General features: G+C 45.9%; 1 protein-coding gene across 1 annotated transcript in view; it reads right to left on the bottom strand.

Annotated features, from left to right (window-relative positions):
* snd1 (staphylococcal nuclease and tudor domain containing 1) overlaps positions 1–23166 on the bottom strand; it is a 173239-nt gene that overhangs the window by 1687 nt on the left and 148386 nt on the right. Inside the window, exons 19-23 of the mRNA XM_080518464.1 lie at positions 22426–22549; positions 19990–20059; positions 17920–18033; positions 14761–14964; positions 1035–1079 (exon numbers count right to left, since the gene is read on the bottom strand). Of these exons, the coding sequence (XP_080374590.1) occupies positions 1035–1079; positions 14761–14964; positions 17920–18033; positions 19990–20059; positions 22426–22549 (557 nt within the window). The remainder of the gene's footprint in view (positions 1–1034; positions 1080–14760; positions 14965–17919; positions 18034–19989; positions 20060–22425; positions 22550–23166) is intronic.

Below are 23166 nucleotides of genomic sequence, written 5' to 3'. Positions count from 1 at the left end.
CCCCGCAAAAAAAATCGCAAGCGGATTTTATGGATTTCATGACGTGTGATGACTTCGACCAGAAATGAGGCGAGCAGATTCACAATGTGGGTTTGATGCGACATTTGTTTGGTAAAACAAGGCAACGGGAAACTTTTGATTTTTGAAAATGCCGCTACTGGTCATGTGCACCGCGGCCAGAGTAAATACTTATTCTGCACATGTGCAAGTAAAAGGACAATAACAACAATGGCGGCCTGGAGAGTGCGACGACTCCCTTTTTATATTCTCCTGGGTACTTTTATAGTTTAAGACTGACCCGTGATAACAATCCACATTTTTTCTATACAGATGACTGTGTACTGTCAACGTTTCGTTCATGCGCACTACATTCTGTGCAGGTTTGTTTTTTGTCTGGCCATTTTACAAACGGAAACGAGAAGGTTTAAACAACATTTTTTTTTTACACAAATACGATGTGTTTTCACGTTAAACGGGGCCCTGGTGAATGTTTCTGCCAGCAGGATGAGGAGAACGAACGTGTTCTGAGCTCAACGAGCTGAAGCTTCATAGATCTTACTGAACAGCCATTTTTAGCGTACTCTTCACTCTCTGACCTATTTTCACTTCTGAACGCTCGCTGCCACATGCTTTCCACCCCCCCCACTCCCCCCTTCATGTCCTGTCTGTCCCCAGTGCTTTACCACACAACCCCCCCCCCCCCCCCTCCCCCCACACACACACACACACACACACATTTTCACAGTATGGACCTGGACAGACTGTGGGCAGTAATCCATATGGGACAATGGCGCCTGCCAATGTAATGTGTGACATCTTGAGAAAAGGGAAAAAAAAAAAAAAACACGCAGCAAAAGGGATGAAACACTTTCTCGTGTCGTTGGTGAGGGAAAGTAATTAGTGCTGTAATGTGTTCGTGTTTTGGTGCCATTAGATTTTCTAACAGAGTGTCAGACAAATGCTTGGTTATTAGGACGAGTCGAGAAAACAAGAACCGGGGGGGGGGGGGTAATGAGATGTTTGCAGCGACTTACCCTGGCACTCTTGGCAGATTCTTGACTGTTCAGGTACTCCGTCACCTGCGGCAGAGAACGAGACGAGTCATTAGCATCGCCACATCACTGTGTCACACGTTAGGATTTTAAAGGATTAAGGCGGAATCGATGCGTCCTTTCAACCTGCTCGCAGACAATTCTTTTACCCGCTCATGTGGAAATTCCTTCTTCTTTCTATTTTTTGCCAACGCTCTAGATCTCGGGAACGTAGCAGGTGTAGCAGGTGGGTGGAGGTGGGAGGCATAAGGAGCCCCCTTCGTTAAGGGGGCGACAAGCTTGAAAAATAAAAATTGGAGGGGGAGCCCAAAATTCTGCAAGTGTTTTTGTTTTGTTTTTTGGTAGGAAATCAGAGCGTTGTTGTACAATGCAGCGGAGGACAAGGGGGGGTCGCACAAGTAAGTGTGTAAACTAAACATTACATAACTTTTCAAAAGAGTCTTAGACAAACAGGAGTCACTGATAGTTTCCGGGATGTTTGCCAATAGTCCCTTTTACTGACGTCTAAGCCGGTGGATCCAGTGACTGACGCCAACAAACGAGAGTAGAACCATTTCTTCTCACCAAACATGCTCATTTATGGCTCATTTGGAGAATTTTTTTTTTTTTTTTGAGTTCGGAAAACTTTTTCCCCCCCTGATTCGAGAATGATTAAGAGAATAATTATTCATCTAAATAACAATTTGTCACAGCCTTACAACTCGATGACTCTTTTCTACTTGTGTCACTGTTAGATAAGCTCAACGAGCAACTGACTCGTTGACAGATTGTGTGATAATTTAGTTTCATTTTACGCAGCATTTCGGTCTGAACTTTCTTTTTGTAACCTTTTACTTTTTTTTTTCTTTAAGAAATAGGCAGGCGATAGTTTCTATTTCTAAGCAAGCTGTGTTACTTCCACACAAACTAACTAATGCTGTTCAGGGGTGTGTGCTCATGTTCATTTTTTTTTATTTATTTATTTTTTACATTCATTCCGCAGCGTGGGAACAATTACACTCTCTAATTTGCTCAATATTAATGCTGCTGTTTGTGGACAGGAGTTATAGTGAAAGAGACAAGAGGAGTTGAAAGAGGAAAGCAGAGGAAGTCAGTGTTGAGCATATTGACTGCTTCTGCTAGAACAGCCATTTAGCCTCACTGAATGAACCAGTGATGAGTCACAGGCCAGAGGGTGTGGGGGGTGTGGGGGGGGGGCAGAGAGAGCAGAGAGCGAGAGCGAGAGAATATGTATGGACTGAAGTGGCAGTCCTTCCTGAGTGGGGCTGTCTTCTGCCATCGTAGTGCATACAGTGATCAAGTAATACACAAGAAACACACATATACACACACACACACACAGTTCATGTCACCTCCGCCCACTCCCCGTCTCCGTCTGTGACGTATACGTCTGTAAGTACGATCTGAGCCGCAGATGAATGAGTCGCCACGTGCGCGTCATTCCTGGATCACAAGTAAACATTAGCCTGACAGCAAAAGACTTGAGTTTAAAGAGAGAGCACAAAGAGAGCGCCGGCAGTAAAGAAGAGTCATTGTCTGCATGTAATAGCTTCAATTGTGCACCGGGTTTTTTTTGTTTTTTTTTTGCGCCTGATTATAGTAGCGGATGAGCTGGCGTTCACACTCAGATGCACACACACACACGTCGGAACAAGGATGCCAGATGTTAAAAAAAAAAAAAGTCTAGTGTGGATTGCGCTCCGGAGTTTAATTGCTTAGCCTAGCTGGTGCGCGGAGGTTGAGTTGATAGCTACGCTGCACACGGCTCGGCCAAGATAACAGACCTGCAGCTGGAAACCCACAGCCGCTGTCTGCGCGAGTGCACATGTGAGTGAGAGTGTGCGGCCGGGGAAAGTGCTGCTGCTGCAAAAGTCATCCGTCAAAGCCAACTGCAGGAGAGATTTTTTTTTTGGGGGGGGGGGCGCGCGGGGACGTGGCATCTTGGTCCCATCAGGCAGACGTCACCATATGGAAGACCCAGCCGACGATATTTCACGAGACACAAAAATGGCCGGTGATGGCGTTTGGGCCGCGGCGGGAAGCCGTGCGGCGCTTTGAAAGCTGGAGGGGAAACGCTAAAGAGGTGTGAAAGAAGGTCTCATATCTGCAAAAGCAGATTTGGCAATATTCATAACGCAAAGGAGAGAAATTTGTGAGAAAAAGGAAAAAAAAATAAAATAAATTGGAAAAGCTCAACTTCAGAGGAAATAAACTCCCATCAACAATTTCCCCCAAACTCCACAGTGCCGCGAGTCTGGAAGTATTCTGTGAAGGACTCAAAGTGGAGAGCACTCCAGAATAATGAGCGCAGATGATATGCATCCATATGGAAAGCGCCATGGCGAGCCGCTTTGTACACTGGTTGGGGGGGGGGGGGGGGGTCGTCACCCTCGTCATTCACTGTTCTCAACAGCCAATCAGCACGCAGCTGAACATGGATGATGACTGACTTCGGATTGTGAACAGCTCCACATATCCTGTCGCGGATCCAGCAGGGAGGCATAATGACTCACTAAGAGCGAAACTCACGCGGAGTGGCGAAGAAAAAGGAATGTTTCTCGTATAGAGGAGACAAGAGTGCCGCTGAATAGGAGGAGGGAGAGGGTGGGGGGGGGGGGGGGGGGGGGGGGGTCGCTGCAAACCCAAGGTATAACTGACAGAAACCCTGGTCGAGAAAAAAAGCCAACAAGAAAGTTAGCGGTGATTACGGAGGGAACGAAGCCGTGTGGAGTAACGATGACGGACAAAGAGGAAATGCAGTGTTGGGAGGGGGAGCGGGCAGCAGAAGGCAGTGGGTGACAGTGTGCTTATCTGGATGACCCAACAGAGCTCCCATATGCCAGACAGATGCCATTGTGGTGAGCAGTGGCCACCGACACTGGCAGCAAACAACGTGCTCCTTGGCCAGCGAGGCTTCCCGGAGCGCGAGAGGGTCCCTGAATTTTCACCAGATTAAATCCAACCCACTGCTGACAGGTGAACTAACGACAGCGGCTAACGGAGAATCCTGCCCGACATGGCAGATTTCCCACTAATGTGCATGTTGACTTCAAGCGCAACGTCAAAACGAATGAGTTCCCGCAAAAGAGGCCAAAGTCACGCACCCACATTACATTCACCAGAAACCTGCTTAAATGTCGCGCTGATTGATTTTTCTCGCCAAGTATTAGCGACTGACTTTGCAAAATTGCACCGAGGCTGAAAGCGAGGACCGTGAATATATTCTAATTCCGAGCAGGTAACTTTCACGGTGGGACACTGTGTGTAAGTGTGATGCTTCCCGTAAGATGAACGACAGGTGGTGAGGGTCTGGCAGCTTGGCACTACTTCAGTGTGTCTGACTGGCTGTGAAGAGAGAGAGCGCGAGAGAGAGAGCGAGAGAGAGTGAGAGAGAGTGTATTTCCCGGTGCTGGCCATCATGCCATGCCCAGGTGGTGTTCTGGTAAGCGCGGTGTGAAAGTGACGGATCTGAGCGAAAGCTAACATGGCACTTTTGTGCCAGGTTGTGTTCGTCTGGTGCGTAGCTTAGCCGCCTTTCTCTTATTTGTATTTATTTTTCCTCCCCGTCTCAACTTCATGTGAAAATGCAGAGTGAACCCAGATGATCGAACACATATGAAAAGCGAGTGACTAATCAAAGATGCAGCAGCGGGGTTATGCGCTCCCCCCCCTCTCTCTATCTCGGTCTCTTGCTTCCCGATGCGAGATGTCGGCCAACTTAAAATAACGACCCGAGCGGAAGGGGAACAATGGCGCTCGTCGGCCGAGCGCCTCCAGTGAACGCCGATGACGATCCAAGCTGCCACCGGGTCCCTTCAGTTTTGCTCTTCTTTTTCACGCTGCTCTGGCAACTTCCTCCTCGCATCTCGTGCCCCCTTCTTCTCCTCCTTCTTCTTCTTCTTCCTCCTGCCATCTCGGCCTCCTTTGGACTCCCGAGTGAAAGCCCGAAAACTCCATGCAAGATGGATCGTCGTCGGGAGCGTCTGCCGGAACATGGCGGCTTTTATGTTTGTAACTCACACGGTTTTGGAGTCGAGTGTACTTGGCTGAGCTGTGGATTGTCCTAAGAGACATCTCTTATTCAACATGCCCAGCCATGAATGCTGCATGGCGAGCAGACAGAGAGAAGGTTTTTTGGGGGAAGTCTTTTCAGACATGTTATTGTACAAGTTGTTTGATTTGGGGGGGGGGGGGGGGGGAATCCTCGAAGGGCCAACAGGAAGCAAGCGTGCTCCAAGAAAGCCTCCGACAAAGAAATCTTATATTTTTATAGATGTATCCTCATTCAAAACGTGGCACAATTAATTTCTATATTTCACACACTTGGATAGACTCATAACTTACACCAGGAGCTGAATTGCTTGCGCTCTTCGTTTTTGTCCTATACTTTCTTCTACTGCAAGCATTTCCTGAGCCGTCAGTGGTGCAGGGAAATTGCCGACTCTAAACTGCAGAATTTGCGGTGTTCTTTCAGCAGATTATAAATTTTGCATAGAAGTGGGGTGGAGAAAAAAAAAAAAAAAGTCTTCGTGAAATTGTGCTCCTGCAGCCTCCTGCTCCTTCGTAAATCTGGGGATCGTTCCGAGCAAACAGGAGCGACAAGAGTCACATGCATAATATGTGACGGAGAGTCATCGACCCTTTCTGAGGCAAATTGAGATTGCGTCCTGTTGCATGCTGGTCCCCCTAGCGAGGCTGTCGGAGGGAATCAGACGCTTCGGAGGGAACGCGGCACGACAAGCACACCAGCATGGGTTCATAAAGTTAAAGAGGACACACATGCAAATGCACGCACACGCACACGCACACACACACGTAAAGTACGAATGGCGTCATTTTCCACCGCACTGCCAACAGCGTCGAAGGCAAGCAGAGCTTACGTAAATATTAATGTTTCGTACCGATATGTCGTCGAGATAACTGCCTCCCTCACCTCACACACACACACACACACACTTGTTCAGACGGTGTGTTAAAAGACTTTTCACTCCGTCTCAATATCTTCTTTTCTTTTCCCAGCAAGGTCGCGCAAATCTAAAATAACAGAAGTCTGGATGAACCTATTGCCAGTGCTCCTCTGCCCAACCCAGGGGGTGTGTGTGTGTGTGTGTGTGTGTGTGTGTGTGTGTGTGTGTGTGTGTGTGTGTGTGTGTGTGTGTGTGTGTGTGTGTGTGTAAAGTCTGCAGAAGATGGAATGGCGGCTTGTGAAGTGGCGCATGTCAGACATGTCAAAAGGGCCCTCAGAGTGGTGGCAGCAGGGGAGGAAGATCTGTGTGTGCGTGTGCGTGTGCGTGTGTGTGTGTGTGCGCGCGCGTGTGTGGTCAATATCGGGGGAGCAGAGAAATATCCATTAAACGGCCCCATCTCTAACCCGACTTGTAAATTAGGTATTGAGCCATTGGTGAGGAGCGGTCATGCTGTCATATGCCCATGAAGCCCTGTGTGTGTGTGTGTGTGTGTGTGTGTGTGTGTGTGGTTTTCTTTTGGGGGAGAGGAGGAGGGACGGGCTTGATGGGCCATGACAGGCACTGCGGTTGAAAGGCGAGGCCCGCTAACCCGAAAATCAGTCAATTGGTAGTTGGGGTTTGGCTAAAAGCCATTTTTTGACGACACAGTCTGGACTTCTGGGGGTTGAAAGCGAGAGAAACCCGATCATCCACCAGGAGCTTCTCGCTTCCTCTCTGACACAAACCCCCCACATTTTTTCCTTTACCGTCTTCACAATTCCAACATCGTGGTATTTTTTCTTCCCTTCCGTCTTCCTTGCTTTGAAAGCGCATGAGGGACAAGCAGATGCGTCCTCTGCGCTTGGGGACAGCCCATAAGCCAGAACAGCGGTGCAACGTGAAGGAATGTTGGCCCGCTAGGCCTCGTTTTGTTGCAGCGAACCTGCTGCATGGAGGCAGCGGCATTCCCACAAGGCTTCTCATCAGACTGTCCAAACCAATGGCGGTACAGCAGCCGAGGCCGGCGTCACACGGGCACCGTTTCTGAGGAGTATATGTACCAAACAGCATAATTATGCCGTGATAAATGGAGCAGGCCTTCCCTGGAGGCATCCTGTGTGTGCATGTGTGTGTGTGTGTGTGTGAGGCGCCTTCCTGATTTCCTGTATGGATTCCCCCACATTTAGCTCCAGCCCCATTTTCATCTACACTTTCAAACCCCATTAACACAATTACTCTGCATCGCAACTGCTCTGCCGTTAACGACACGGGGGTCGCTAATAGCAAGTTGGAGGAATACTGCACCACCCATGAGACACTTGGTGTAAAAAGAATCAAGTGGAGTAAAAGGAGGCCATTTAGGTGCGTTTAAATGTTTGGGTTGACGCATTTCCTGCTTGGATTATACAGATGTTTGGATAAAATGCCTTTATTTTTATTTCCACAAGGTTCCTTTTTTAACCTACAATATAAAATCTCTCTTTCGTCCTAGTTTTCCTCCTAAAGATTGGCAGGATTTAGAAACAAAAGAACTTGTCTAATTGGATATTTTAATCTTTTTTATCAAACCTTTAATATCTCATTACTGTCTGTTCCTGCTTCTGACTTGTATTAATTAAAAAATATCAAGACCTTCTTTAAACATTAGTGTGCGTTTTGGTCTTCATGCTTTTAATTGTTGTATAAGAGCAGATTTTGCTTCTAGCTGCTGCAGTTACAATTGGATGTTAACTGATTTACCTGTTCAGCAAAATAAAAGGTAAACAGGTTTCTGTTTTTGTGTCGGAATGAGAGTCTACAGACCGTCTGGAAATCCTGAATCAAATGAGAATTGTGCTTTATTGCATCTAAAATGGTCACACTGTTATCTATTATTATATTATCGTTTGGGTCTAGCATCTTGGCAAGCAGAAAATATATATTTACTTTTTAATTTACTGCATGGAAAAGTCAAGCCAACTTATGTCTCGGCCCTCAATAGTGAGAAAATGTGTCTCCCCACTCCTGGTCTCGGCAGGGTGTCCTTTTTGTATTCAAACCACTGCAAGTTTGACCATTTTAACGATTAAAAATTTGAGGAAGAATAAAAAGCTTAAAACAGGTAGAAAAAAACCTTTAAATAACCTACAAGCTTTCCTTCTGGCAATCAAGTGTTTGGAAATGACATGTGCGCATCAAAGTTTTGAAAATCATAGTTTATTTTCCTCTATTGGAAAACAAATCCACAGGCTTCTGATCAAGAATCCAGGGTGACGGCGTCTCCTGTGTTGACCTAAAATAATGTGTCATCCCTGCAGCACAAAAACAAAAAGTTGCATCTGAGGAATGTCGCCACTTAAATGGTTCTCTTCTGTTCCCTCAAAGCCTTTTTTTTCGTGACTTTAAAGTCCTCTGCTCAACAGTCAGACATGAAAAGGAAGGCCTCTGTGTGAATGGAGCAACAATATGGGAAGGAGATAAAAAGGAAGGAAAAAAAAAAAAGTATATTTCCCGGGAGGGCTCCTGGGTAATTAAAGATTCCAGGGCTCTCACTCTGAGGAGGCCAGCTCACAGCTGTTCTCCCCACAGTCTGCCTTCTGCCGACACACACACATTTCAATACAGATCTCAGGCGCGTGTTCATAAACATTAGTTTAAGGTGTGCGTCTTAATGCGTTCAGTCAGGAACGCAGAGGAAACGGAGTCGATACAACAGCTCTGGCCGCCGCCGCCGCTTCTGCTGATTGACAATAATTGCGCGGGAGAAGTGACGGACGCTGCCGTGCTTGTAAGTGACTTGTAATTAGCCAAATGGAGATTATTAAGATTGCAGCGCTGATGAACTTTTGGTTGGTAGCGCCAGCGTCGGCGGGTGAGACGGCGAGCGGTCGGCCTGGGTTTGCATCAGTCATCTTGGTTGGCAGCCGCCGACAGAAAACGGCGGTTTCTAAAGGCATCGGAGCACAGAAAGATAGTTCCGCTAACCACACCGCCATGTTGAACTGGAGCCGCCGTGACAGACTCATTAAGTCCCAGATAGACAAATATCAGGCTCCCTGTTTGCGACTCAGATAGAGCTGCTGCAGGTTTTTATTACTTCATACTTCTCAAGACAAAAAAAAAAAGATAAAGTGGCACTTCTATTCCAGGTTATCAGGGAGTGTCGAACACGTTTGAGTTCAGGGGCCACATACAGTCCAATAGCCTTTAAATCTAAACTTTAAAGTTTTGTTGTATTTTTTTTTAATTATTCCCCCAATATGTTCTTTTGTTTATTTATTTAAATTTGATAATATGGGGTGAGTGTGGTTAAAAAAAGAGGAAGGGTGGCAGTATCTATATATTTTTCTTTATCTATTTCTATCACTATGATCTTGTCGTGATCCTACAATGTGAACAAGATGAAAACAGTGACCAGTTGTAAAACGTGTACTTCCTCTAAAGTTTGTCTTTTTTTCCCACCACAAAAAATCAAATAATTACGACAAACAATGACTGCAATCTGATCATAAAGCCAAGTTTAGTGAAAACGTTTGGTGCAAAAACACAGTGAAATGTCCTAAACTGTTGCTTTCTGCATGTTTTTCCAAACTCATGCCTGACAGCATGGCTTTAAATGCGAGTTTGAGGGCAACGAGGTCGCCATCTTTCATCACCGATTTCCCAGCTCCAGTTTCTGCGTTGCGTTTGCCACTCTTGAGAAATGCACTTTAAAATTTAAGTCGACGTTTTGAACATGTCTTTGGCGGTTTGGAGCCTCTTGCGGCCCGGTTTTGGCCCACGTGCCTCATGTTTCGACAGCCCCGGTATAGACGTTCAGTCTATATTTTAAAATAACAGCTTACCTCGTGGGGAAAAAAAAAACATTTTCTCCCCATGATGTGAAAGTGCAAAGAAACAATTTTCACAACAGAGTTCACGGTGTACGGTTGCTGTACACGATCGCATAAAATTACACAAAAGAATCATTACCGCCGATTCCAGGGAGAGTTCACAGAGCAGAATGAGCTGAGGCAAGTCACGAATAATTGCTCATAGCTGAGGCCACTAGCAGGTGTGATCTGAGCACCTCTCCACTTTAATTCCTGCAGATTATTACTCAACAGGCCACAGTGCGGCGAGACAAATGCAAATGAGACGCCCGCATCTCCTGTGTGGCCTAAATGACATTCTCAAGCTCCGCGTGGACGACACAAATACCGAGGGTTGAAATAAAAAGAGGACGGAGCGTGTGCGACTGAGTGGAGGGAGAAGAAAGAAATAAAATTATAATAATGACAAGACAGAAGAGAAAGGTAGTGATGTGTGGACGACAGAGACATGGAGGAGCAAGAGGAGTGGAAAACACAGGAGTGAGTAAACAAGAAAGAAGTGATGAAGAGGAAAGTGTTGGAAAGATAAGAGGCGAGAGGACCAAAAAAAAAATAAAAATACGAGTGATTTTTCTGATGGTGGCAAAAAAAAAAAAAAAAAAAGCAGGAGGAGGAAAAAATGGACAAAATCAAACTGTGAACAATGGCTGGAGAAAGACATTGGAGGAATGAAAGGAAAGAGAGACAGAGAAGTGTCTGCCAGTGTGGCAGGGCGCCATGCTCGGAGTGGACGCTTGACGACGCCAGGACAATTTAAGGACGGCTAGGTATATCTGCTGCGCCCGAGGTGGGAAAGACATGAGAGTCAGCCTTTGAGAGTGCAGGTCAGAGCTGGAGAGAGAGAGAGAAAGTAAAAAAAAAAAACCCCCACAAATCTTGATTTCGACACATAAAAAGAGGCCAAGAGGAGATTGTGTGTCTTAAAACATAACATAAGAACAGCAGATGCCAACAGGAGCAATCGGGCAAGAGGACATAATTGACACTCTTCTATATCTGGATGCCTGAGGCGGCGATTACTGAGGTGCTGAGCTTGATTTAACAGCTCGTTTATGTTTACTGACATGAGAACATGCCACTTTGCATCACGGCCAATTGTACCCGACAATCTACAGCAACTTCAGCACCAAGTAAAATGAGGCGAACGCACACCGGCACGATCGCAGACTTCGTCGCCTCCACCTTCAAAAAGGAGCGACGCGGTCCGTGTGTCGGACGGAACGCGACGCAGTCCGGAATTAAAAAGTCGAGGCGACTGCAGTGGAGTTTTTACTTTCTACAATGTACACATCATGGACCATCTGCATCCAAAGCAATGATGCAATTCTCATGATCCACAATAAAACAAAAACAAAAAAAACCCGCCATATTAGTCACAGACAGAAGGACGACACATGATATGCCAGATGCAACACAGATTAAACTTTGCTCTGACATCAAACACTGCCTGATTATATAAACACAGCATGTGCGTGCACAATAAGCACATGTAATGGATATAAACAATTTGTAATGTATATCAATGCTGGCCTGTATTTTTTCCCAATGCTGCCACATTCTAATCCCGCATTTGATCATGCGGGCACACCTCCGGGTCACCCGGTCACGTCCTCTTCGTCTTTTCGCCTCCTCGTTTGCAACGTCCATCCGCCCCAGTGAGGCGGCGGCGGCGGCGGCGTGGCGACAGTAACCGTCCATATGGTGCGCATACCGAGCAACGACAACAGCAGGGCTTAAGGCAGAACGGCACTTGAAAAAAGAAATAAACCCCCAAATGGATGAATATCCCTCTCTGCTCTCGCTCTGTTGGGACAATGCCATCCGCAAAGACTGGTGTTAACCTTCAGTGCACTTATGACTGACTATTAATGGCTGCTGAAGTGCCAGTGAACATTACAGCCCATCTGTTATGTAATGCTTTCGCACCAGAGTAGAGATTACAATGACCATGTTCCAATCCCCAGGAACGGATAATGAATAAAGAACAGAGACAAAATGGAAGAGATAGGAAGGACAAAAGTCACTTTCTACAAGGCGGCTGATAGTCTGGATGAGTGGGAAGAGGGAAAAAAAAAAAAAGTGAGGGAGCTCAGAGTGCAGAGTGAGAAGGCTTGGATACTATGCTATCAAAAGCTTGAAGGGGAACGTTCCGTTAAAAGAGAGGGAGAGCGGAGGCACAGATCCAGAGGTCAAGAAGAGGTTGGATCTTAGAACAGTTTTTGGCTCCGTTGGCCCGGCAAGATAACACGGCGCTCATGAATCTCTGAGTTGGTATGCACCTTGCAATCAAATGCCTCTACATCAGCAGCGGGAGAGCGCTGAGCGAAGTGTTTGCCAAAGGAACAGATGTATTGGTAAATGCATTCATCTGAAGAGGCATATAGGTTAATAAAACATGAAAGAGAAATGAAGGAGCTGACAGGAACTACTGGCTGTGCAACTCCGCTCCCACACACTGCATGGCAACATGCAGGTTGGATGTTTTTTTTTTATTTTAACAAGGTTGTCAGAAAACCTCTGACCTGTCCGGGCGTCGAGTCCACAAGGTAACGCTCTGCGCCCTCCCAGATATGAATGGTAATCTTGCAAAAATGTTTTATCGCATTATGAAAAATTCCATATGAACTAGTCCTTCAACCTTTCCTGAAAAGTTTTATTTTCTGGGGAAATGAGATAAGATTGCTCTCTGGTTGGGTTCACCTCAATGTCATTTTTGTTTTTAGCATTGGAGAACATTTAAGTTAATCATTCTGCGCGGAAACTTTGACGTGGGACTGTTTAAGAAGGTTTACCCGACAGCCTATTAAATGTATGACGACGACAAATCAGTGGCAGTGATCCCTCAGTTCGGTCTGCAGGACTCTGAAGCTCTCAAGTCCCGTTTTCTGTCTGTTCAGAAGTATACTGAGACATGCTTTTCTAATGGACTCTGTTAATCAACTTGCGCAACAAGAGTTTAAACTGACCTGTCAGTGTCCTCAAATACCCGCGGATCCCGCTGCCAGTTTACTGCGTGAAAAACAAAACCACCACCTGCCAAGAATAGCCAACAAACGCTGCAGCTTCAGCGGGCTGACTCAGTCCTGTAGGTCCGTACGCTACCCTACCGTCTCTGCCACCGACACATATCCCACAGAAACCAACGGCCCAATAGATCTCACTCCTTGACAGGTACCCTTGTAAGGACGTGATCAATGCACTCGCGTCTCCTGTCAGTGCTTTTAATGTTGTGGATGATGTGAACGTAATGAAATAAGCCGGCAGACACTGCGAGCACCTCGAGTCCAGCTTGTTTGCACTCAGCAAGAGATATGGAGGATTTATTTTTTTTTTTTTTTTTAACTCCTGATGGCTTTCAGCTGGGAAGCAGACTTGATGTGTGGAATTACCAACAAGAAACGCTGTCGAGCTTTATTTTAACACACTCGTGCAACGCTGCCGTGTGTCGAGCTTTCTCCAGATCAAACTGTTCCCGTCTTCGAACCAGCAAGGAAAAAAAAAAAAGAGGCAAATCTGTGTGGAGGCTGCACAGCTGTTGCATACTAAAGAGAAACCATTTGATCCAACGAAACCGAAATCTGTGCAGTCCATAAGCCTATTAGTCGAGTGGGCAGGAGGCTTTAATCACCGTCCTTTGTCTATAGGGTCCATTACCCAGAGACTGCATTATGGTGGCTGGCCACTCTGCGGAGGTCAGAGGTCGGAGCTCTCGCAATGATGCACGGTGTTTTATTGACTGGCTCTGAAGTGGGAAGCGAGCTGGTAAATACGTTCCACCAGAGTGAATAAATTGTTTGAAAGATGCCGTTGACATGTCCCCTCTTCCCACTAGCCTCTAATTTAGACGAGTGTCCGCGGCGATTATATTTAGGAACAATTACACTCGGCTGGACATATTTCACTGTTGCGTTGCCCCTTTCATTTCTTTAAATACACCAGAGTGACTAATTTCGGGAGTTGTTTTTTTTTTTTTTTTTTGGCAGAAGCCGTAATTGTGGCAGGAGTAAATATCCTCCATTTTTCTTTATCTTTCATGTACAGAGTGTCAAGAGCCGAGCAAATTACCATAATGGGAGGGGGAGCAAACGAGCGATGTGTCATGGTTTGACGAAACGGCCACCGCATGAGGTAAACCATAGAGGTCTTCTAATGCACGACTGCAGAGTGACAAGTGAGCCTCCTGTGGAAGCTTGTACAGCTTTCACCTGCAGGCATGGAACATATTACTGGCTTTCATGGATCCAGAATTAAAATCTCTAAAAGGACAAACTCTGAGGGGAATAAGAAAGTGGAAGCATGCTCACATTGGAATGTAGTAATTAGCAGAACAGTGAGAAGCAATAGGTGGCATATTCACTGTAAATAGTGAAGCTCCAGAGCACTTTCACACTGATTTGCAGCGCTGTCCATTTTGAAAAGTGGCAGCTTATTGATCCCAAGTATTTTACTAATTAGCAAGAGGCGAGTAAATGTTTCCTTGAGATGAACACTTTGATCTCCTGCTGGTTTCGTAGTCGGCTTTCGTCTGAAACGTCGAAATTTGACCGACAATCACCTCACGGTTCTGACTCGTCTTTTAAGCAGGCAAGTTGTCGATTCATCCAAAAGTGCAACAACAACATCGCATCTCTCACCCCGAGTGCAAACAATGAATCACTGTTAGTCATTGTTTTGTAGGTGTGGATTCACGCCAAACACAAAGTCAACAGTGTGTTGTACACAGGAATATGATTAAACCGTGACTGCTCAAGTCTGCAGCCGTGCCGAGACGAGAAACTGTCAATAGCTTGGACAGGGAACGTGACGAGAAAAAAAATAAACCCCAAAGCAGCCGGTTCCCTCGAGAGGAGACACAAAACAAGCATCCGCCACATCGGTCCGGATGACTCGTCCCTCCAGCGTCAAACTCACCATCTTCTGCAGGTACTTCTCCTTGCGGACGTCCACCATGACGAAGCCCTCCTTGACCAAGCCGAGGCCCACGTCGTCCTTGGTGTCCCCGAACTGTATCGTGACGTGTGGACAGGTGGCGCCCGAGTACTCCACGTTCATCAGGCACTGGCTGTTCTGGATGTCGCGCACCACGCAGTCCACCACATCTGCACGGGCGTCGTCCTGGAGCGACAAGGAGTGAGATTTGTGTTACAGCATTAGGGAGATGGGACCACACTGGCGAGGAAAGAAGGGACGAGGTCACACGGATGGTTAGTTTGTCGTCACATTAAAAAAACAAAAAACAACAAAAACATGCAAAAGCCGATAGAAACACTGTTGTTTCATTACAAGCACAATTATGGAAGCCTGTTCACCAGTCAATCACAATCAAAGAAAAACTAATTCAGACATTTATTTCTCACTTCAACAATGATCTAATAAAGCAGCTGAATGGATCCGTTTGGTTGAACTCTGCAACCGTCTGCTATTCAGCCTCCACCTTTTCTTCTCCTCTTCAGTTCGTCACCATGCCTCTCTTTTTTTTTTCTCCCTTTCTTTTATTCCTAACCTTCTTGGATGCTAAAGGCCGGCATTTGATTGAACATGTGGCAGCTGCAAAGCAATCCTGACCTCACGTCCTCCAGCAGCCGCGGTGGAAGACGAGAAAAACAAGGGAGGCGCGTCTTCAAAGGCAAGAAGACACTTAAAAACAAAAAAAAAAACCAGTCCCTGGCCATCATCCATCCCTCCCCTACACCATCCATCTCTTCGCTTCCCTTCGTTCTAGTCCTGGTCTTGTCTCCATGGCAACCCCCTTCGAGCTAGCCGCCCTTGGGTATGTGTGTGTGTGTGTGTGTGTGCAGGGAAGCTTGTTTAAGGCACAAAACTAAGGGCCTTTTTTGTCCCCGCTCTACCCCTGGTCAACTTGTCACAGGCGCTGGGGGGAAGCTCAGGGCAAGAAAAAAAAAAAGAGAGAGAGAGAGAGAAGAGCTGTAATGTGACAGAGCCAGATACAGAAGGAGAAACAGCAAACACAGGAGGAGAAAGAAGACACCGGGAGTGTCTATTAAAGAGAGAGGAATGCATTGACACTTGTGAAGAGACAACAAAAGGTTGAGCTTTTCAATGACCTGCTCTTATCCCTTGTTTTTGTCTGACGCCGACTAAAAGCTTTGCCTTATTTTTGGGAAACACAGCTTACTTTAAGTAACCCCCCACCCCCCCTCCCAAAACAAATTAAAATGTTTAGCACATCAAGATCTCATATTCCATTGATTTTTACTTGAAACAACACTTTCACCTTTTCCATCACAAATCAGCAAACCACGCAGCTTCTCTAATATTTGAAAACAACAGCTTGAACTGACACCTGCCATGTTGTATCCTGTGATGAAATGACGAGTTCAGTCTTATTAGCCGACTACCTCATATGCACCAGTGTAACATTTTATCTTAGGATTGAGCGGCGCACCATCTATAATTTTAATTTCAAGTCCTCCCGTGGCCTTTTCTCAGCGATCCCAGCTGATAATCCTGTCTGTGGAGTTCCACATGACCGAGGAAAGGTCGATGGCAATGAAAGATAAGCGAGGTGACTTAAATGAGCGAATTTCACAAAATATTTGAATATAGCGATATCTATATAAATATATGTTATATACCCACACACAGTTAGAAACAGCTAAGGGGAACTGTGCTTAATGCGTCGTATGTGCATATTCCAGGTAGGGTTATTTTTTTGTTTTGTTTTTTCCCCTTGACTGCACCGTAATCTCAACACTTTCTGAGCACAGTGTCTCCTCGTGGTTGCATTTTCCGAAACGACACCTGGAGGCAGCAGAATGATCCCGACGTCTAAGGCGGCGTGACTGAAGACAGACGTTTTTTGGCGGCGGCAGGCTGCGAGAGAAAGGCGACAACCTTCCCTGTGCGCGGCGGCAAAAGGTGCAGTACGAGCCGCACTGCGCTGTCAAGCGGCGGCGATGTGGTAGAAAAGGCTTCAGATCAAGCAGCCGAGCAAACACATGAAAGGAACGGAGGGGGGATGAAAAAAGGGAGAAAAAAAAAAGAACAGAACAGGTGCGGTGTGACAGAGAGAGTGTGTAGGAGACGTGTAAAGGTGGATGTCAGCCACCAACATGTGGTTTAGCTTTTCGTGTTGGTGTGTTTTGTTTGTGTGGGGGCTGTAGAGTGTGGAGGATGCCCGGGTCCCCCTGGGGGTTGGGCCAACAGATGGGCCGCTTCATCACTGAGTCACGAGACAGGTGATGGCGTGGATCAGTGAAAACCTGAAACTGACACAGTAAATTCAAATGTAATAATGCATTAGGTTAAACACTGTGAGCTGTTTCTTGCTCGTGCCCCTTGGAGAACTTGTAAAGTTCTCGGCTTTCCGTGATGTTCTATGAGGAAACGGTGCCATTGCGAATGAGCAAACACTTGTCAAGGTGAAGTGGTGGAGTAAACCTTGAAACACACTTCGTGGCCGGGCATGCTCAGTCCTCTCTTCAATCAGGCAAATACCAAGAGAAAACATGTTTTTTTTTGTTTTTTTTAATCTGCACAGTGTTTGGGATGCAGGATGCTACCAACAGCTTGACCCAGTGACACTTAGAAAACACGGCCGGTCGCACACACACAAGGTTGAGTAAACAATTGTGGATGTAAACAAGAAGATTAGTGCTAGAATGCAAAAAATAAAAAGTGAGAGCTTCTTTGCTATCGGATGGTGAGTTGAATGACTTTAATTGTAGATGTTTTTGAGTTATTGTCTCAAAAGAAATAAAACGCATGTTATGAAATGTTCTCAACTAGTAAGTCAATGATCGGCCAATTTTCTTTTTTGCAGCCAATGCTTCTGTGTTTCAGTCTGTTCTGTCAAACATGTTGTATGTATGAGCATCATTCTCACCAACAGCGACCGGAAGCTCGACCGTCTATCAGCCGGGCTCGGACTCATCGTCCGGCGTGACAAGTCAAACTCAAACACGATTTCAATATCTTGGTCGGAAAGTGGAACTTTCAAAAGGGCTGGCAGAAAAACGAGACCGGACGGGCCGACGTCTCAAAGTTAATTTTCAAAGCTTTCGGCAGAGACACACATCTCCGCCGCTATGTGCTGGCTCGTGCACTTACGTCCTGCGGGACCTGGATGAAGGCGAAGCCATACTCGGTGGCCTGTGCTGGCAGGTTCCTGGTGCTGAAGGCGGGAGGGATGGCCGCCAGATGGGTGGTTGACACAACTTCTCTCTGAGGGAGGAAGGAAGAAAGGCAAAAATTTAAAAAACACACAAAAAAAAAACCCTAAACTTTTTTTTAATTGTTCCAATCATGTGCATTCACTCTTTCTTTTCTCACAAGTTATTATAACTTTGCTGCCGTTAATTTAGAAAGGCAAAACATGTTAAGTCTCTGGAAATGTTTTTGCTCATGAGTGTCGGGGGTTTTAAGATCATAAGACCTCACCGGGATGAAGACGGTGTCAAAGCCAGCCTGACTGAGACATTCGTCGTCAACTGTAAATGCAGTGCGTGAAGCGGAGGGAGATTTACGGAGGATTGTCTGGCGAGCTCACTTATGACACAGATGAATAAAGAGGGAGATGTGCCGCTGAAAGCTTGTAATCAGTGTTTACTTTGGGATTTTTCTGGCATAACAGCGTGCGTCTCTCAGACACAATGCCTCTGCGAGTGGAGGACAGTCTCAGACAAAGCTCACCTCCTACACAGGCTGCAAATTCATTCTGCGGCCGTATTTCTATTTTCCCCTTTATTCTTAATCTATTCTACCATCTGTATGCTACTTTAACAATAATAGCTTCCTACTGTGAAAGAAGGGCAGATGCCATTTTGGAACACAAAGCTGCGGAGTTGTATAAGTCACTTTGGAATCATTTTCCAAGCCATTTGTAAAGAGAATTCTTTTACTTAACTCTGTTCTCCTTCTAGCTCAAATGTATACTAAACCCACAAAAGAATACTTTGAATTATTGGCCTCAAGAAGTGCGTGCATTTTTAGCATCAAAACAAATGCATGCTCCCTTGACTGCAATACATTTCTGAAAACTCTTTCCTGCGACTGGAGTTGACATATCCTGACGCATAGGACCAGTCAGTGATGACCAGAGGAGGCGTGGAGGAGAGTCAAGACAAATACAGCCATTTAAAGTGTGAAGTTAATTTAATAACCTCCCATATCTTAGGTTAATGTGTTCATTGGACTGTACAGTCTAGACAGAGAATACGCTCAACGTTTATTATGGGTGAAACCTTAAGATTTATCGACGCCATACTCGTCTCTGACAGCACTGTAAATGTGGGCTTTAAAAAAAAAAACCTGGATGACAAAAGTGCTCTGCTGTGTTTGCTAATGATCGCATAATAATTCACCAAGTGACCCGCACCTGGGAGAGGTAGCAGTATCGTCGACTAATAGCTCCCGACACCGGCGCATGAAATCAAGGCCAGACTGACTCAACCTGAAATGACGCAAAACTGCAAAGAATGAGGTAGATATCAGCTCGGGGTTTTTTTTTTTTTCCTTTCTTTTTTTTTCCGTCGTGCGCCAGGTCGGCCTCGGAGAATCACACTTTCAGCAACATGCCAGGATGCATCGCGTCTGCCAGCCCAAAACCTCGATCTGTCCCCTACTCTGAGGTCAGTCACACACTGTGCTGCTCCACTGCATCATGGGAAATCTCCCGCAGGGTGGGAGAGGAGGAGGAGGAGGGGGAGGAGGAGGAGGAGGAGGGGGGTTGGCTGCATGAGCATGGTGATGCAAGCACGTATACGCACGTGGGGAGAGACACAGTAGCTCACTCACAAAGATGTAGTGCCTTCGTCATCGTGGAGAGTGGGAGCTCTTTTTATGTCATGATTAAGAAAGGGAATAAAAACAATACACTGAGTTGTCCAATTACGCCCCGGCCATAAACAATGAAGGGAAAACAAACAAGTGAGCATTCAATTTGGCCTGAAAAATCCTTCAGCTGAAAGGAAACATAAAGACTTCTCTCAACATGAAATTGAGCGAAGAACTGGCGACCGAAATGTGCTTTTTTTTTTTTTTCTTTTTTAAAAGAAATCCTTCTTCATTAGATTGCTCGGCGTTTGCCCACAGCACTACATTTTAATGAAGGCGACGCAACACTCAGACACTTTTCCAGCTCGCGGAGGCTCGTAATCACACGTGCACACGCATACTCACGTTGCCATAGTCAATGTAGAAGACGTGGACCTTTGCCGGCGACTCAACTCTCTCCACTCGGGCTCTGTACCTGCAGCAGCGAAGGAATAATTGGGGGAGAGAGGGTGGGGGTTGAAGCAGAGGGGAAAAATATGGGGGGGGGGGGGAGAAAGGAGATGAGTAAATGATTCAATGCTTATTTCCCTGGAGAGAAGGTGTTGGAGGATCTGTCTGTTGTGACCGGGGAAAGACAGGGGGGGGGGACGGAGGGGCCCATCAAGATGTGGCAGTGCAGCGAAAATTGCACCGAGGCCTCTCCGCAACAAGAGAACAAAATTTTAACCTATCTTTGCCTTGTAGCGAATAACTGGAGTGCATTAGCGGCAATCACAAGAACCCAGAAGTTTCACTTTTGTGGCAGACGATTTTGGAGTACATTTGGTGATCTGTATTTGAGAGAAATAAAACTTGAAGGGCATACCCATCAGTGACAAATTAAATAGCAAAAAAAAAACCCAACATAAAGTGCCTGAGTAATGGCTAAATCCGTCTTATGAATTCCAGCCTGTTTTCTTCCCACTTGATTCGGTACGTCTCCTCGTCTGACCGTCACTCCGACGACTCAACTCCCAACAAACGAGAGCAACGAAGACAAATTGGCCGACGACCGAGTACATTGAGTGAAGAAGCCAAATAATTAGACTCACACGAGCAGAGAAAGAGACAAGGGAACAAAGTTGGACCTAAATAAGTGATTAACAGGGAGACTAAAGAACAGCAAGGAGTGAGAATGAGAAAGAGTGACGAACAGGGGGTTGTTTTTTATTCTTTCTTTTCCTTCCTCCTTTTCTATTCTCTGTGACTCCATGGCGTTCCGACAAGCCTTGAAAGGCGACAAATTTCTAATTAGCCCCCTTATAAAATGAGTCGACATTCCGCATGCATCACAGAATACTAAGATATGGACACAGAACAATGCAAACACCAACATAATTGGCTCGTTGAATAATATAAGGACGGCTTAAAGAGAGAGACACAAATCTCACAGTGGATTACAAAGTTGTTGTTTTTTAAACAATGGGATGGAGAAGGTAAAGGATTGCAGGAGATGGATGGTTCATAACGCTCGAACTTGTAGATGTGAGTATTTAAAAGTATCTGTACTTTTTGCAAGCATTCCTTTTCACTTCGTCTCCCAACGTGTTTCTACTTTCTACAGTGTATATTCTTAAAACTGGCTTAATACTTTTCACAGATGATTCAAAGTTGGAAGGATCAAAGCAGCGAGTCCAACTAAAACGGAAGAATTTACTTTAGTACGTCTGCATTTCTTGAATTGGTAAATAAATCATATTATGTGAATACTTTTGGCCACACTGCTGGTTTGCATTATCACCGGGGCTATGAAAATAACTTTCATTTTACCCCCAAAAACCCCAGACAAGAAGACAGAAAGAAGGATGGGAGGTAAAAAGGAAAGGACGGCACCTGTGTGGGGTGAACATTTGGTTTTTAATCAGCTGCTGAATCTGTTTTTTTCTTCCCCACCTCCACTGTCACCTCCTTGACAGAGTCGCTCTCCCTCCCTCGATCACTGTGACTTCTATCTGTCCCCATGACCATCTGTAAAATTCCAACCATCCAGCGAAGAAACGAGATGAAGAGGGGTGTGTGTGTGTGTGTGTGTGTGTGTGTGTGTGTGTGTGTGTGTGTGTGTGTGTGTGTGTGTGTGTGTGTGTGTGTGTCCCACTGTCAAGCGACTGCTGATTCTAAAAGGGCCAAAGCAGTGGCAGTGAGCTAATTACACCCTGTGGGTGGCTGGAGTCAAACGCGTCGCAGGCTTAAATAGATACAAGGTAAAAATGAAATGTCACGTATTTCCAAGGGGGAGATAAGTGAAACATGCCAGTATATGTGAACTTCAACAAAACTCTGTTTCTCTGGAGCAGCAGACCATTTCGCCAATGTTGATAGATCACAAGCCTGCAGGTAAGGATGCTACAATCCGATCCTGTCCTTGGAGCTTCTGCTGATAAATCGGCAGCGATGCGTTGCGTGTAGTGAGTAATACAGGCGCCGTGAAATGGAAAAGGACCTTTACTCAGTGGTTTAGTCCGCGTTTGTGGTTTAATTGTTATATATCATCTCCTAATAACTCTCAGAACGACAACGCTGCAAAAAAAGTTGAAGGTCAAATTCCCTTTTATGTCTTACCGTTGAATGCTTGAACACTCGGACGCCGTTACAAGGCAACGTCAGGAGTGAAAAAGCTTGACAAAGTTTTGAAAAACGATACGTTAACATGCCAAGCCACGAGTGGGTGCGGTTCTATTTTTTTGGAATGAAAACACACACACGCGTGCAGAGAACAACACGATATAAACTAACAATGGCGAGTACACGGAAATTGGTATGGACAGACGGCGTCTGGTGGAGGCGATGCCGAGGCTCTCTTACCATTCTCCATCAGCGAACTTGGCTATGCAGTAGTCCCCTCGGCGTGCAGAGAAAGACCCTTCCACTGGAGGCTGGGCGGCGATCTCTGCTCTCATGGTTTCCATCAGACTCTCCAACTGCGCTCCTGTGGAAAACACACACACACACACGTGTTAATTCAATCTAAATTTCCAGGGCGATTAGAGATTTGGTCACATTTCATCACGCCGCTGCAGCCTCATTCTGCTGCTCCTTTGACGCCGACGACGTGTTGTAGTCTTTTCCTCTTATTAGCAGCCGTTAAAAATCCTCAGCATCCACTCTGGGCAGACAAGCCGGTTGGAAATGCTCGACGCCGACGTGCAATGCGGATCTGGATCTCCATTTAATTCTCCGCAGAGAGTCGTCCCTGCAAAGGTGAAAGCACTCTGCCTTCACTTTGCATGTTGGCCTGACTGTATGTGATTGACAGAGGGTGGGTCCTGAGGCTACGGCAGAGACGGCAAACACTTGTATCTAACCCCATGCAGAGGTAGTAAATAAATGTATGAATACAAATGAAGTGAGGTCTGACGGAGCTTTGCAGAGCACGACTTGTGCCTCTCAAGCACCGACAGGCTGACGCTTTCTCTCAGGGCTGTGCGGAACTGAAAAGGGCCGTTAGCGCAAATAATTGCCGTGCCTTTTGTTATGATTTAATTAATTACTTTATTGCCTGCTGCAGCATAATAACCCTTAAATTTGAGTCGAATTGAATTAATG

Source organism: Blennius ocellaris (genome assembly GCF_963422515.1).
Source record: "Blennius ocellaris genome assembly, chromosome: 22".
NCBI classification, from domain to species: Eukaryota; Metazoa; Chordata; class Actinopteri; order Blenniiformes; family Blenniidae; genus Blennius; species Blennius ocellaris.
This window is presented reverse-complemented; position numbering and strand designations above follow the sequence as displayed.